The following is an 11,978-nucleotide window of genomic DNA, read 5'->3' on the forward strand; positions in this document are numbered from 1 at the left end:
TGCAGCTAGCCTTCCTTCCTTTTGTCTATTGGTTCCTGATCCCTTTGGTTAATCTTGTAGGAAAAAATATCAGTTAGCTTTTGCCGGGTTGTTGTTGTACTATAATCCGGGTCACTAGCGTATGTAGTTGTTTTAGTAAAGGCCTTCACATTACAATGGAAGAAGAGAGATCCTGAGGGCACCTATGTATGTATGTATGTTTGTACTCCTATGTATTAAACCAAAATGTTGCTGAATTCTTCCGGCAACAATGTCTGTGATGTGACTTGCTTTTACCCGTGTATGATATGGTTGCTAATGTCAGACGGAACATGAGTGTTGCAAGTGCAGTAAAAGAAGGAAAAACATGTTCAGCCTTTCCTTATTTTCGGTTGAAGGTTGTTCAAACGACTCTCAAGAAATAAACAATTTCATCTAAAAGAATAAACAATTTGAAAGAAAAATCATGATTTCACACTCCTAGAGCAAATTAATCTATACCAAACTACGAGTAAATACATTTCAGAACAGCTGGCTGAATATCGTCGGGTCCAAATTGCTTTTTATTCAGAGTTTGAAAAATCTTGAACAAAAAGAGAGGGCAAGCTAGAGACTGAATTCGATGTTTGAAAAGTAACTGAGAGTTCTGTTTTACTGTACGGATAAAGTTGGTTGATGCAGATGAAGATCATCAGAACACCGTACAAAGTGTCAAAACATTATTGGAACACAAATTGCAATTGGAAATAACAGCTAGTGACTACAACTCGGAAGTTTCTGCAAGCACTTTCTCTGGAACTCATTCATGTCTTCTCTTTTTGTATCATCAGCGGAGCTCTCCTAGGAAATTAAGACTGAGGATCAGAAACTGCATGGAGATAGGAACAGAAACTCCGTGTCATTGTAATCATGGAGCAAACTGGATAAAGTAAAAATTATACAAACCGAGTACAAGGTAAGTAACTTACTCATATTGAATCGACCGACTCAGCAACCCATCACCGCGCACACAATCCAATTGTCCCCGTATGGCCGTGTGGCAAACAAATTCCACACAGGTGGTTGCCCATCCGGGGTCCATGAATGAAGCTCACCCACCTTTTCATCACTAAAATTGTTTGGAGGCCCAATAACAATCAGCCGGTCACCACAAGCTCGGAAACCCATGTCCCAGCCATCTTTCTTCTTAGACCGTACAGGCAATTTTCCAAGAGTGATCCACTTGTTGTCCAGCTTATCATACTGCTTCAAATCATTATTCTCACTGTAATCAGCGGCATAAAGCTCATTGTTCACAACTGCAAGGAGCGGAGGACCACCCAACCGATCAAGGTTGAGTTCCTGAGACATGTTGTCGATGACCCTCCATGACCGCCGGTTCAGGTCATACTCCTCACCGCATGTCAATAGCTCGTGGCTACTGCTAAGACCACCGATCACATAGAACTTGCCGTCCATGAACGCGCCAGAGCATCCGTACCTAGCCCTATTCATGCCGGGAAGGGGTGTCCAGGTATGTGCCTCCGAGTCATACATCTCTGCGGAGCTCAATACATTAATAAGAGAAGAATCAACGCCTCCCGCGACATACGCCTTTTCACCGGCACTTGCTGACCCAAAGAAGCGCCGCGGGGTGTTCATCGCATCAGCCAGCCCTGTCCATGAATTGGTAAGGATGCTATATCTCAAGGCAACCCTTCCGCAGTCCCCAAACACCAGCAGCTCGGTTCCTACGGCAAGCGACTCCCAGAAGTACCTTTCAGCCGGTGGCATCTTGGGCACGTGGATCCAGCGCCCAGTGGACGGGTCATAAGCCTCCCACTCCGGAGGATCAGTACCGCAAGAGAGGTAGATCCAGTGCTCTGCGACCCCGTTCTTGCGACGCAGGCGGTAGATGTCCCCGTTGCGAACCACGGAATTGAGGTCGCGGTTCAGAGAGGCGATGGCGGCATATTCCCACCTGGAGAGGCGGTGGAGGCAATAGATGAAGAGGTCACGACCTATCACACCAATGGTATTGCTCCACGAGACCACATCCTGCTGCTCTCCACCCTCCTCTACACCTGAAAAATGTCAACAGTTCATTGTTTTGCTAATTCGTAAAATTTCTACGAGTAATTTATTAGAACTCGTGTTCACTAACTAGAAAGCATACCTGGAGGATGCAGGCGCGAACAAGACTCCGGTGACCTCCATGATATCCTGATTACAACAACCATTTAGACCATGTAGAGTCAAATCAGGTTAAATTGAATAACTGAAGAGTTACTACCTTTTATCATCATCTGATTGTTGTTTCTGTACTGTGCTTTCCTCACAATAGGAACCAGAGTCAACTAATTGCACGCTGATTACAGGATTGCCCCGATGATTAATAACTACGCCAATCCTCGAGACATACTGCAGATCAACAGCTGCACCTCCAAATTTTGCAGAGACTTCTCTAAGGCCCGTCATATGGTCGATGCTGATTAACGCAGTACCATGTCGATATTGTTTCCACTGGTCAGACTCTGAAAAAAGTTCAAGTCGTTGGTCCATTTGGGGGATGGCGTCGAAAACGAGCCTGAGCTTCCAGAGATTAGGCATTGCGTGCGCCTCAAATTTTAGCCAAGCTATTCCACTCATGAACCTCAGCTTCAAGTACTTGAGAGCAGTGAATCCAGCAGCCGTGCCAAAGATTATCTTAATGTTAGGTGACTTCTCCACATACAACGACAGAGCAGTGAGGCAACGCAACCCTCTAAGAATATCAACATCATTTACTGACAGTTCATGCACTGTAATCTTTAGGATGCATAGGTTGCCAAGTTGGATCTTCCACTCATCCATTCTGCAAAATATGACGGGGCTGTAAGCTGAGACCTCAAATCTCTGGAGATGGTGGATTGGTTTATCCAACATCCACAAAACTCTTGCTTTTGAAGCGTCACCATAGCTAGCTGAGGATCCGTTTGCCACCAGTTTTACAGTTTTCAGGCTGTCATGTTCATACATCAAATAATCCAGAGCATCCATGCTTCTCTTCAGATCGCCAGAATCCGAAGAAGGGGGTGTAGAAATGCAAAGATCCTGCAGGTGGTTCGGCTTGCAAAGGCTTAGATCTTCATCGACAGACCAATCCAGCAGATTTGTGTGAGGAGGAAGACTGAGGTGCAACAAGCGTGTGAGATATATAATGTCCCATGGAACATAAGTGCCTCTTGGTGTATACATAACATCCAGTGTTTCCAAGCACTGCAGCCCTCTCATACGGGTTGGCAATTTTATGCAGACATCACATACAATCTTCAGATATACAAGATGGAACAATTCGGATATCCCAGCGAGGTCTATAGCCAGGTCTTGGTCGCCATTATGATGGCCAGATAGCTGAAGGTTCAGAACACGAACAAGCTTGAACTCTGCAATGCAGGGCATGCACTCTGATAATCCAAAAACTCCAAGTGACCGCACATGGGACTTTGTGATGTTTGCTGGAATCTTGGCATATTTTGCATCACCAAGTTGGAGAGACAGTCGACAGACCTTATGAGAAAGTGCCAAAATCTTTCGATTGTAATCTACTACAACAATGAAATTCTCTTCAGCAGACTTCTGCACAATAAGATCTTGCACCACGGCGTGAACTGTGCAGGATACCACCTCATTGTTGAAGTTGATTGACACAGGTTGGATGAATCTTCTGACAACAAGCTCATCGAAATGCATCCCTGCAACTTCCTCCATGTTTTGCCCTTCATTTGCAGCAAGAAACCCTTCAGCGACCCATTGCCTGACCAGGTCATGTTTGAAGATTACAGAACCCTCTGGATACATACCAAGTTGGAGCAAGCATGTCTTGAGGTAATGAGGAAGGCTGTTGTAGCTGAGGTTCAGTACTTGTCTCGTTATTTCTGAAGTTGAATTTGATGACAAACAAGACACTAACGGATCATGTATGTGTGTCAATAAATCCACTGATACAGAAGGCTGGTTTGCTAAAAGACTAGCAATGCTGATGGTGGCTAGCGGCAAACCACCACATATTTCTACAATTTGGCTTGAAACTTGTTTCAATTCTTCAGGACAGTTACTTTCAGAACCAAAAAGCCTGCCAAAGAATAGCTTCCTTGAGTGATCATCATCCAAAGGTTTCATCTCAAAAACTTGCTCTGGGTCATCGCAGCAACATGCTAATGCAACATCTTCGATCTGTGTAGTTGTTATTATTCTGCTTCCTTGACTACACTTCGGGAAAAGCTGATTAATAACATCCCATGCTGCTGTATCCCATAAATCATCAACAACGATTAGGTACCTGCATGTCAAGAATGCACACATGTCACATTTATGCGTCAGCCTAACAGTAACAACAGTTAGATACGCTAGGAAAGAATGAAATTTTGGTCCATACATGTCCAGGACTTATGGTATTAACCTGAAGTTAAATGTTACTACCAGCATCAAGTTAGTGCTGACTTGAAGAGTAAAACTATAACACTTACTATCAAGCTTTTTCAGCTCACTGTAAAGCTTGTCTGAGAAACACCTTTTCAGAAATTGACTATATATCATCATGCCCTTTTTTTTGTGCAAAACAAAAGAGCAACCTGTAGAGATTTAATGTAGTACATGCGATTCTGGATCATGTGGAAAATAAGTACATACTATTTGACTGTGGAAAATAAGTACCTCTTGCCATGTAGATAATTCCTGATATTTTCAGCAGTAATGCGAAGTTCATCAGAAGCGTCTTGGCTTGCTTGGGGCTGCTTCCGCTCGATTTGTGACAGGATGTCACGGAAAAGCCTCTTCATATCAGGCTTTTTGGACACCCGGATGAAAGCCCGGCAATGGAATTGCCTCCCAATTTTATTGTACAACACTTTGGCAAGCATTGTTTTACCAAGACATCCAGATCCATAAATAGACACCACCTTGAGCTGCTGATCCGCGTCGTTAGCCAGAGAGTTGATAAACTTGCTCATCCGACCATCAATTACTAGGCCGGAACAAGTTTTCTCACAAGGCAGTGGCGGCATTGGCATTATAGGCCCAATGGCTGAAAATCTACGTGCCGCCGAGGTGCTACAACAATGCAGCTGGTACCTCTCGTACCGTCGGATCACCTCCCGGGCATAGATCCTGAATTCTGATACCTTTTCAACCATCTGCTGGTACCACTTGAGCTTCCTGGGAGCACGAATGACATCAACACGAATGATTTTGGAGATAACATGTCCTGACACATCAGGAGCTGCATATTCAATCTGTTTCTGCCACTTGAGTCTCTTGGGAATCTTAACATGAGTCATCTTCTGGTCAGATTTGTAGACAAGAGACTCAGGGGGCACAAAGTTGTCAATGCAATCTTGGATGTCATAAGATAACTCCCGTGCTTCTTTCATCCAGCACTTGGCCGTCATGGGAGGGTCCTCCACCTCTAACAGATCTTCAAGGTATGCGGCTATTTCTTCAAGATCATCTTTGAGGAGCTGCGACCTATCATTGACCCCCTTGGTCAGCTTGCATCCATGAGGACCTAGCATCATGTCAAGCTTCTTAAGAAGGGGGCTCATGGCGCCAAGAGAAACACTGAAACTGGCATCCATCTCTCTGCCTCTACCTCCCATTGAAATATCTGAAAAGAAACATAGACGAGGAAGAACGATTTAATTTATACAACGAGTGTTGGATGTAATAAATAACTACCAGTAAGTGTCACACTCACATCTATTTTTATTCACATAACTGAATTTTAGAAAAGCCAAAATATATTGTTTTTGTACTTTGTACTTCACTCATCATATCCACCAACACATTAAAATTGCAGAGAAAACAAATTGCTTATAGACATTTTCTTGTGGACTTTATTGACTCAAAATGAAGCATACCAGATACGAGCACAATGAGCACACACCCGTTGTCTACATGAGTAGGATACACACAATCAACACTATCACACACAAAAATCACACATGCAAAGAGAAAGTTCATAGAAGACTAAGGCTCTGCGTAGTTTATTCAACCAGTTGTGGTCATGTTTTCATTTTAGTTTTAGTTTTGTCTGGTACTCGATGACTTGAACTTGTTTTCAAATTTAATACAATTATTTGTGTGCATCTTGTGATGCAGAGGCCAGGGTACTACCCTCCCCGGTGTCTGAGGTTCTCCCCACTTTGCTATCTTTTCAGAACCTCATCTCCCACCACTTTAACCTAAATATACCGAAAAAGGCTTTGACCCACTTTATATATAAAGCAACAATCCACAAGCACCACGATACAAACTCACGCCACCACCGCACACGACACACACACCCAATGCAAGATACATAGGTGCCGACTACCGTCACACCACCCCAACGGCTACCAAGACACTACATATGTGTGAGGACGAACCACTTGGAGCCAACGGAGACCTCCAATCCTCTGAGGAGAGGTGAGATGGAAAATGACGGAGCAAGGAGTCCAAGATGTGCCTCCTAGAAGGGAACAACCACTGATAGCTGCCACCATCCGATCCCAAGGATCAAGTTTTCATCTGGAGCAACTCGAAGGAGTAAGGACACCGCGATGGAGCTTTTATGAAGGATACAGTGTCCATAGAAGATGCCGCCGTCGGCAAATAAAAGATTCGGCAAGTAATGTACCCCAGAACGCTCACCCCTCCGACGCATCCTAGCTCCTCCAACCACCAGCGACCACCCACCCGCGTGGCCATGGCCTCTCCCCCGCATCCGAGGCGCAACTTCCACCCGCGAATGCCGCGACTCCCGTCGCCAGGACCGCCGCCCTGCATCCAGACACCCCCAAGACCGACCAAAGTGACCGGCTATGGGCCAAAGGATGCACCCGACCGAAGAGACTGCGTCAGCCCACAAACGGCCAGGGAATGGGGGAGGAGGGGGAGCAGACGCATCCGGGCCGGCACACCCCTGTGCTAGCGACGGGTGGTCCGAGCTCGTCGACACATCCCGTCCCTCCAGCCTGCCTCCCCACCAGACACCTCCTGTATCGCCCCACCTTGGCGGCGAAAGCAACACACATCCACTCACCGGCAAGGAGAGATCCCAAGGACCACTGCCAATCGCGAAGGAAGCTCACCGAGGATCTCGTCCGTGCTGCCCGCCATCGTCCAGCCACCGCAACTCCTGGATCCCGGTTGACCCACCCACTGGCCAGCCGCTGTTGTGTTAAACCACCACCTGTCGTTGCCACGGCAGGTGCAGAGGCTTGTAGCCTGCGCCGCCCTCGACCGTGCAGCCAGGCCTAGATCTGGCCTCGACCCTACCATCCCTGGAGACCAAGGCGCCCCCGCCACCTACACACCACCTCCATCGACCATTCCTCGCAGGACGTTGTGCTGTCGCGCCCGGCGCCGAGCGCGGCACCCAGGCCTGGGTGGGCCGCCTCGCGTCTCGCCACCCGCGTGAGGGGAAGAAGAGCATCCCCCCTCCTCCCGTCACCGGCGCCGAACGGGCTTCGCCTAGTCACGCCCCCCTAGCGGTGTTGAGTGAGGGGAGGAGGGTGGAGGGGCTCCCCGTCGGCGGCTAGGGTTATCCTCCCGTGCTCCTGTGGGGGGCGTCGCGGGAGGAAGGGGAGGGGATCCATACTAGTCTAACGTAAAGCTTACTAACACTTCAAATAGACAATGGGCCGAATTTGATAATCACTCCACCCGCCAGTTCCTCTCCACACACGACATTGCTCTACGCATGTCGTGCCCCTACACTGGCCCGCAAAACGGCCGCGCTGAACGTATCTTACGAACCCTAAATGACATTGTCCAGAGCCTTCTAATCCACGCCTTCATGCCACTTTCCTTCTACCGTCCATGCCGTCCTCGCCACAACCTCACTCCATTCTTCGTGCTCTTCAGTGCTCACCCAGACTACACGAACATGTGCGTGTAAGGGTGCCTATGCTATCCCAACACCACGACCACCACTACTCACAAACTCTTTCCTTGCTCGACACCGTGCATGTTTCTCGACTACTCATCGGACAACAAAGGGTACCGTTGCTACAACCGATCGACCGACAGAGTTCTCATCTCACGTCATGTATTCTTCGACGAAAGCTCCTTCCCCTACCACACCATTGAACCCACAACCCCTGCATCAGCTGATAGTGACGAAATCTATCATTCACCGGGCCCTCGATGCCGTCAGAAAACCCCTAGTACCTCACCAGCACCCACGACCACATCCACCTCCAGCGTGCCTTCGACGCCCTTGTGCCAGTCATCTCCAGCACCCACCCCCTTCTGATCACCCACTCCATCTCCCTCTCGGCGCACACCTCCAATCAGCGAAACCTTATCCCCATCTACGTCACCTCCCCCTCCTGCCAAACCCACACAACCCCGAGCGCCTCTTGCTCCCACACAACGCATGGTCACCTGCGGCATCAACGACATCTTCTAGCCATATCCCAAGTACGGGCTCCAGGCTGATCGTAATCACCATCTCCCCCATTTTCAAATCAGTGCACACAACATTGCGCGATCCGTTTTGGCTAATAGCTATGTCGGAGGAGTATCGGGCGTTGATGGCGAACAAAACCTGGACGCTAGTGTCATGCCCACCTGGTGCCAACATTACACTTGGAAGTGGCTGTTCCGGCACAAGCTCAAGGCTCATGGATCCCTGAAACGGTACAAAGCTAGGTGGGTGGTGCGCGGCTTCTCGCAATGACTGGGTGTAGACTTTAACCAAACCTTTAGTCCTGTCGTCAAGTGTGCTACCGTTCATGCCGTGCTCACCATTGCCACGTCGCTAGACTGGCTCGTCCATCAAATGGACGTGAACAATACCTTTCTCCACGGGCAGCTAGCCGAGCGCGTCTACTGTCAACAACCAGACGTCTTCATCGACCACGACAACCCCGACTATGTCTGCCTCCTCGACAAGTCGCTGTACGACCTCAAGCAGGCTCGGCATGCCTGGTTTGACAGGTCCGCCGCATTCCTATGCACGATCAGCTTTGTGGCAACACGCTCCGATCCGTCGCTGTTCGTGTACTACCATGATGGCTGCCTGGCGTACCTCCTCCAGTACGTCAACGTAATCATACTCACCGCCTTGTCGACCGTCTCCTCCAACACATCGAGCAGAGCGCCCTCGCCGAGTTCTCGATGAAGGACCTTGGTCCTTTACATTACTTCCTCGGCATCAGCGTCACGCGCAGCAGCTCTGGCTTCTTCATGTTGCAGCGCAAATACGCGAAGGTCCTCTCTGGCTTCTTCATGTTGCAGCGCAAATACGCGAAGGAGCTCCTGGACCGTGCCAACATGACCGCGTGCAAGACCTCGCTGACACCCGTGGACACACGTGCCAAGCTATCTGCATCCGATGCCTCACCTGTTACTGATTGTTCGAAGTACAGAATCTTGGTCCAGGCGCTCCAATATCTCACCATGACTCGCCTCGATCACACCTACGCCGTCCGGCAAGCGTGCCTCCAGATGCACGACCCGCGGGACCAGCACTTGGCGCTCGTCAAGCGTATACTGCGGTACCTGCGAGGGACGACGACACACGTCCTTGACCTTCATCACTTGCAAGCACTCGACATCGTCGCCTATTTGGAAGGCGACTGGGCCGGCTTCCCCAACACGCGCCGTTCCACCTCCGACTACACCGTCTTCCTGGGCGACACCCTGATCTCTTGGTCCTCGAAGCGCCAAGCCACGGTGTCCATATCGAGTGCGGAGGCCGAGAACCGTGTTGTCACCGAGTGCCGCTGGCTCCGGCAGCTTCTGGGCGAGCTGTGTGTCGATGTTCCCAAGGCCACGGTCGTGTACTGTAACAACATCTACGGTGTCTACATGGCGGCCAACCCTGTCCATCACCGACGCACCAAGCACATTGAACTCGACATACATTTTGTTTGGGAGAAGGTGGCGCTTGGTGAGCACCGTGTTCTACACATCCCGACGATGCAACAGTTTGCTGACGTGATGATGAAGGGGTTAACTACCGCTGCATTTGAAGAATTTTGGTCCAGCTCGTGCATCCGGCCGCCGGACGCTTGTTATTGCCACAGACCTAGCTAGCTCTCTCGCTCACGGACGGAGGTCGAAGAAGACGAAGCTAGAAGAAGCACAGAATTTTTCCGGCCGCACGTACAACCCTTTTCTCACTTGTATTCACCTTGCCAAAGCAACCAGCTTACAAGTCTTTAAGTACCCTCACACGAGCATGCACAGCTGGTTTACCATGCTGGCCACTAACCGCATGATCCACACGACCTGGGCGTTCAGCTAACGAGCCCAGGAACTAAGGTAACTATATGCACGGTGCTTGATCCCAACGCTTCGGCCGCGCACAACGCGCTCCAATAGACGGCTAACCCACCTAGCTAGCTAGCTCGACCGGCTGTAGCACCATGCCATACACACATGCGCACATACGGTACACACACGCACGCCACGCCGCTGCGTCCCGCACGTCCCGCGCGCACCCGACGCGCCCGACCGCACTACACGCCGTGGCTTATTCCAACAACGCTCAAACGGCGGCGGGGTGTCAATGGATATCTGCTGGTTTACCCAGCCCACTCTGTACACGACCTAGCCCCCCCGCCCCCTTCTCTGTGCAGTAGGCGCAAGATCTCCACCTCTGCACGACTGCAGAACGGCTCTACTCTCAAACTGTATATATGCAGTGCTAATGCTTCGGCATGCACTACAGTGCATTGCATTCTTCTTTCGCCCCATCACAAAAACTTACTACCTTTCTACTTTCTTCTCTGTTTTTTGTACTGCCGCTACAGAAGGAAATTTCATGCCTAAGCCGAGCCTACCTGCCGTGCCATCCCACGATGCTTGACGTGAGCCAGGTGTGCGCACTTGCCGCGATCACCATGGCATGCCATCCCACGACCAGATCAAAGCTCACCTATTCAGCTAACTAACTAACAGGAGAAGTCAGCTCAACCAAGTAATGTACAGGCACATGTCCTGGCCGTTGTAGAAGATAACAGCAGGAGGGTTTAGGCTAACACAATGGAGGGTTGGGTGCATCATTGAATGTAGAAAGAATGATTACATGTAGTAAAAGTAGTACATGAAAAGTTCAGTCTCAGGGTTTTTCTTTTCTTTTTTTAGTAGAGGGATAGGAGAGAAAGGAAGTGTCACCTTGGGTTGGATAAAATAGGACAACCCTCTCCTCCTCCTCCTCCTCCTCCTCCTCAATAACTCCATGATCCAGCATCTTGTTGCGGGACTCGCTGCACTTTGGGCACGGCACGGAGCCGACTCTCTTACAGGCTTGGCAGACGAAGGCGGGGCTCGGCCTTGGGGCGCCGTCGAGGAGAGGCCGCAGCTCGCCGGCCCGGTGCAGCTGCCTAACATCGTCAGGGCCGCCGACGAGCCGGCCGCCGACGAGGAGCTGCGGGAGCGAGAAGGCGCAGCCCCGAGCCGCAAGCAAGGACTTGAGCTCGCAGAGGTGCGCTTTGCTCCTGGACACGTCGCGCACGTCCACGGCCAGGCCGTAGCCGCGCAGCAGGGCGCACAAGGCGTAGCGGTCGGCGGAGGTGCGCCCTCTGCGGCGCGACGCCGTGTAGAGAACCACCTCCGGCTGCAGCTCATCCGCGCCACGCGGCCGGGACGAGGAGCTGCCGCCGGGGTCATACATGTCCGGTGGCCTCGTCTCCGAAGAGGAGTGTGGCTAGTGTTTGGACGAGAGGAGAGGGGAAGCAGATGGAGACGGGGACAAGTGGTGGTTCATCTCCTTACATTGTCACATCACGTGCATGGCACTGTGCTTGTGCCTCTACTGTCGTGCCTGCCTTGTTAAATTCGTGCCTGCCTTGTTAAATTCCTAGGACGTTGCGCGTCTTTGTCGATTGCCAAGGTTATTATTCTGGCCTCTCCCGCTCACGCTAGCTGCTTAGTTAGTTTTTTGAAAAGATCCCAGCTGGGCGCTCATTGGATTCTTGTCTGCTCTGGACTTGAAAGGGGAGCACTACTGTGCTTCGTTTCAAGTATCTTAATGGAATTCTTATGCAAGA

The 11,978-nt window shown here is 50.2% G+C and overlaps 1 protein-coding gene across 2 annotated transcripts; it reads right to left on the bottom strand.

Annotated features, from left to right (window-relative positions):
• Window positions 1–519: 519 nt before the first annotated feature.
• LOC123170155 (disease resistance protein RGA5-like) lies at window positions 520–11,635 on the bottom strand. Of its 2 annotated transcripts, none has more exons than XM_044587992.1 (6): window positions 11,104–11,635; window positions 4,654–5,602; window positions 2,252–4,279; window positions 2,135–2,181; window positions 948–2,042; window positions 520–819 (listed from the first exon to the last, which is right to left on the bottom strand). In XM_044587992.1, exons 1-5 carry the CDS (start codon window positions 11,600–11,602, stop codon window positions 967–969), a joined length of 4,599 nt encoding a protein of 1,532 aa, XP_044443927.1. In that variant the 5' UTR covers window positions 11,603–11,635; the 3' UTR covers window positions 520–819; window positions 948–966. The 2 variants fall into 2 exon arrangements, with proteins under 2 accessions (XP_044443927.1, XP_044443926.1); XM_044587991.1 differs by having other exon boundaries at window positions 520–847.
• Between the last annotated feature and the right edge of the window lie 343 nt (window positions 11,636–11,978).

Source organism: Triticum aestivum, chromosome 7D, assembly GCF_018294505.1.
Source record: "Triticum aestivum cultivar Chinese Spring chromosome 7D, IWGSC CS RefSeq v2.1, whole genome shotgun sequence".
Lineage (NCBI taxonomy): Eukaryota > Viridiplantae > Streptophyta > Magnoliopsida > Poales > Poaceae > Triticum > Triticum aestivum.

Excerpts from the sequence above, each read along its gene's own strand:
- LOC123170155 (XM_044587992.1), bottom strand. The coding sequence starts at position 11,602 with ATGTATGACCCCGGCGGCAGCTCCTCGTCCCGGCCGCGTGGCGCGGAT. Across the intron at positions 5,603-11,103 it reads CCTATTTTATCCAACCCAAG|ATATTTCAATGGGAGGTAGA; the intron begins GTGACACTTCCT and ends GTTTCTTTTCAG. Across the intron at positions 2,043-2,134 it reads TTCGCGCCTGCATCCTCCAG|GTGTAGAGGAGGGTGGAGAG; the intron begins GTATGCTTTCTA and ends GACATTTTTCAG.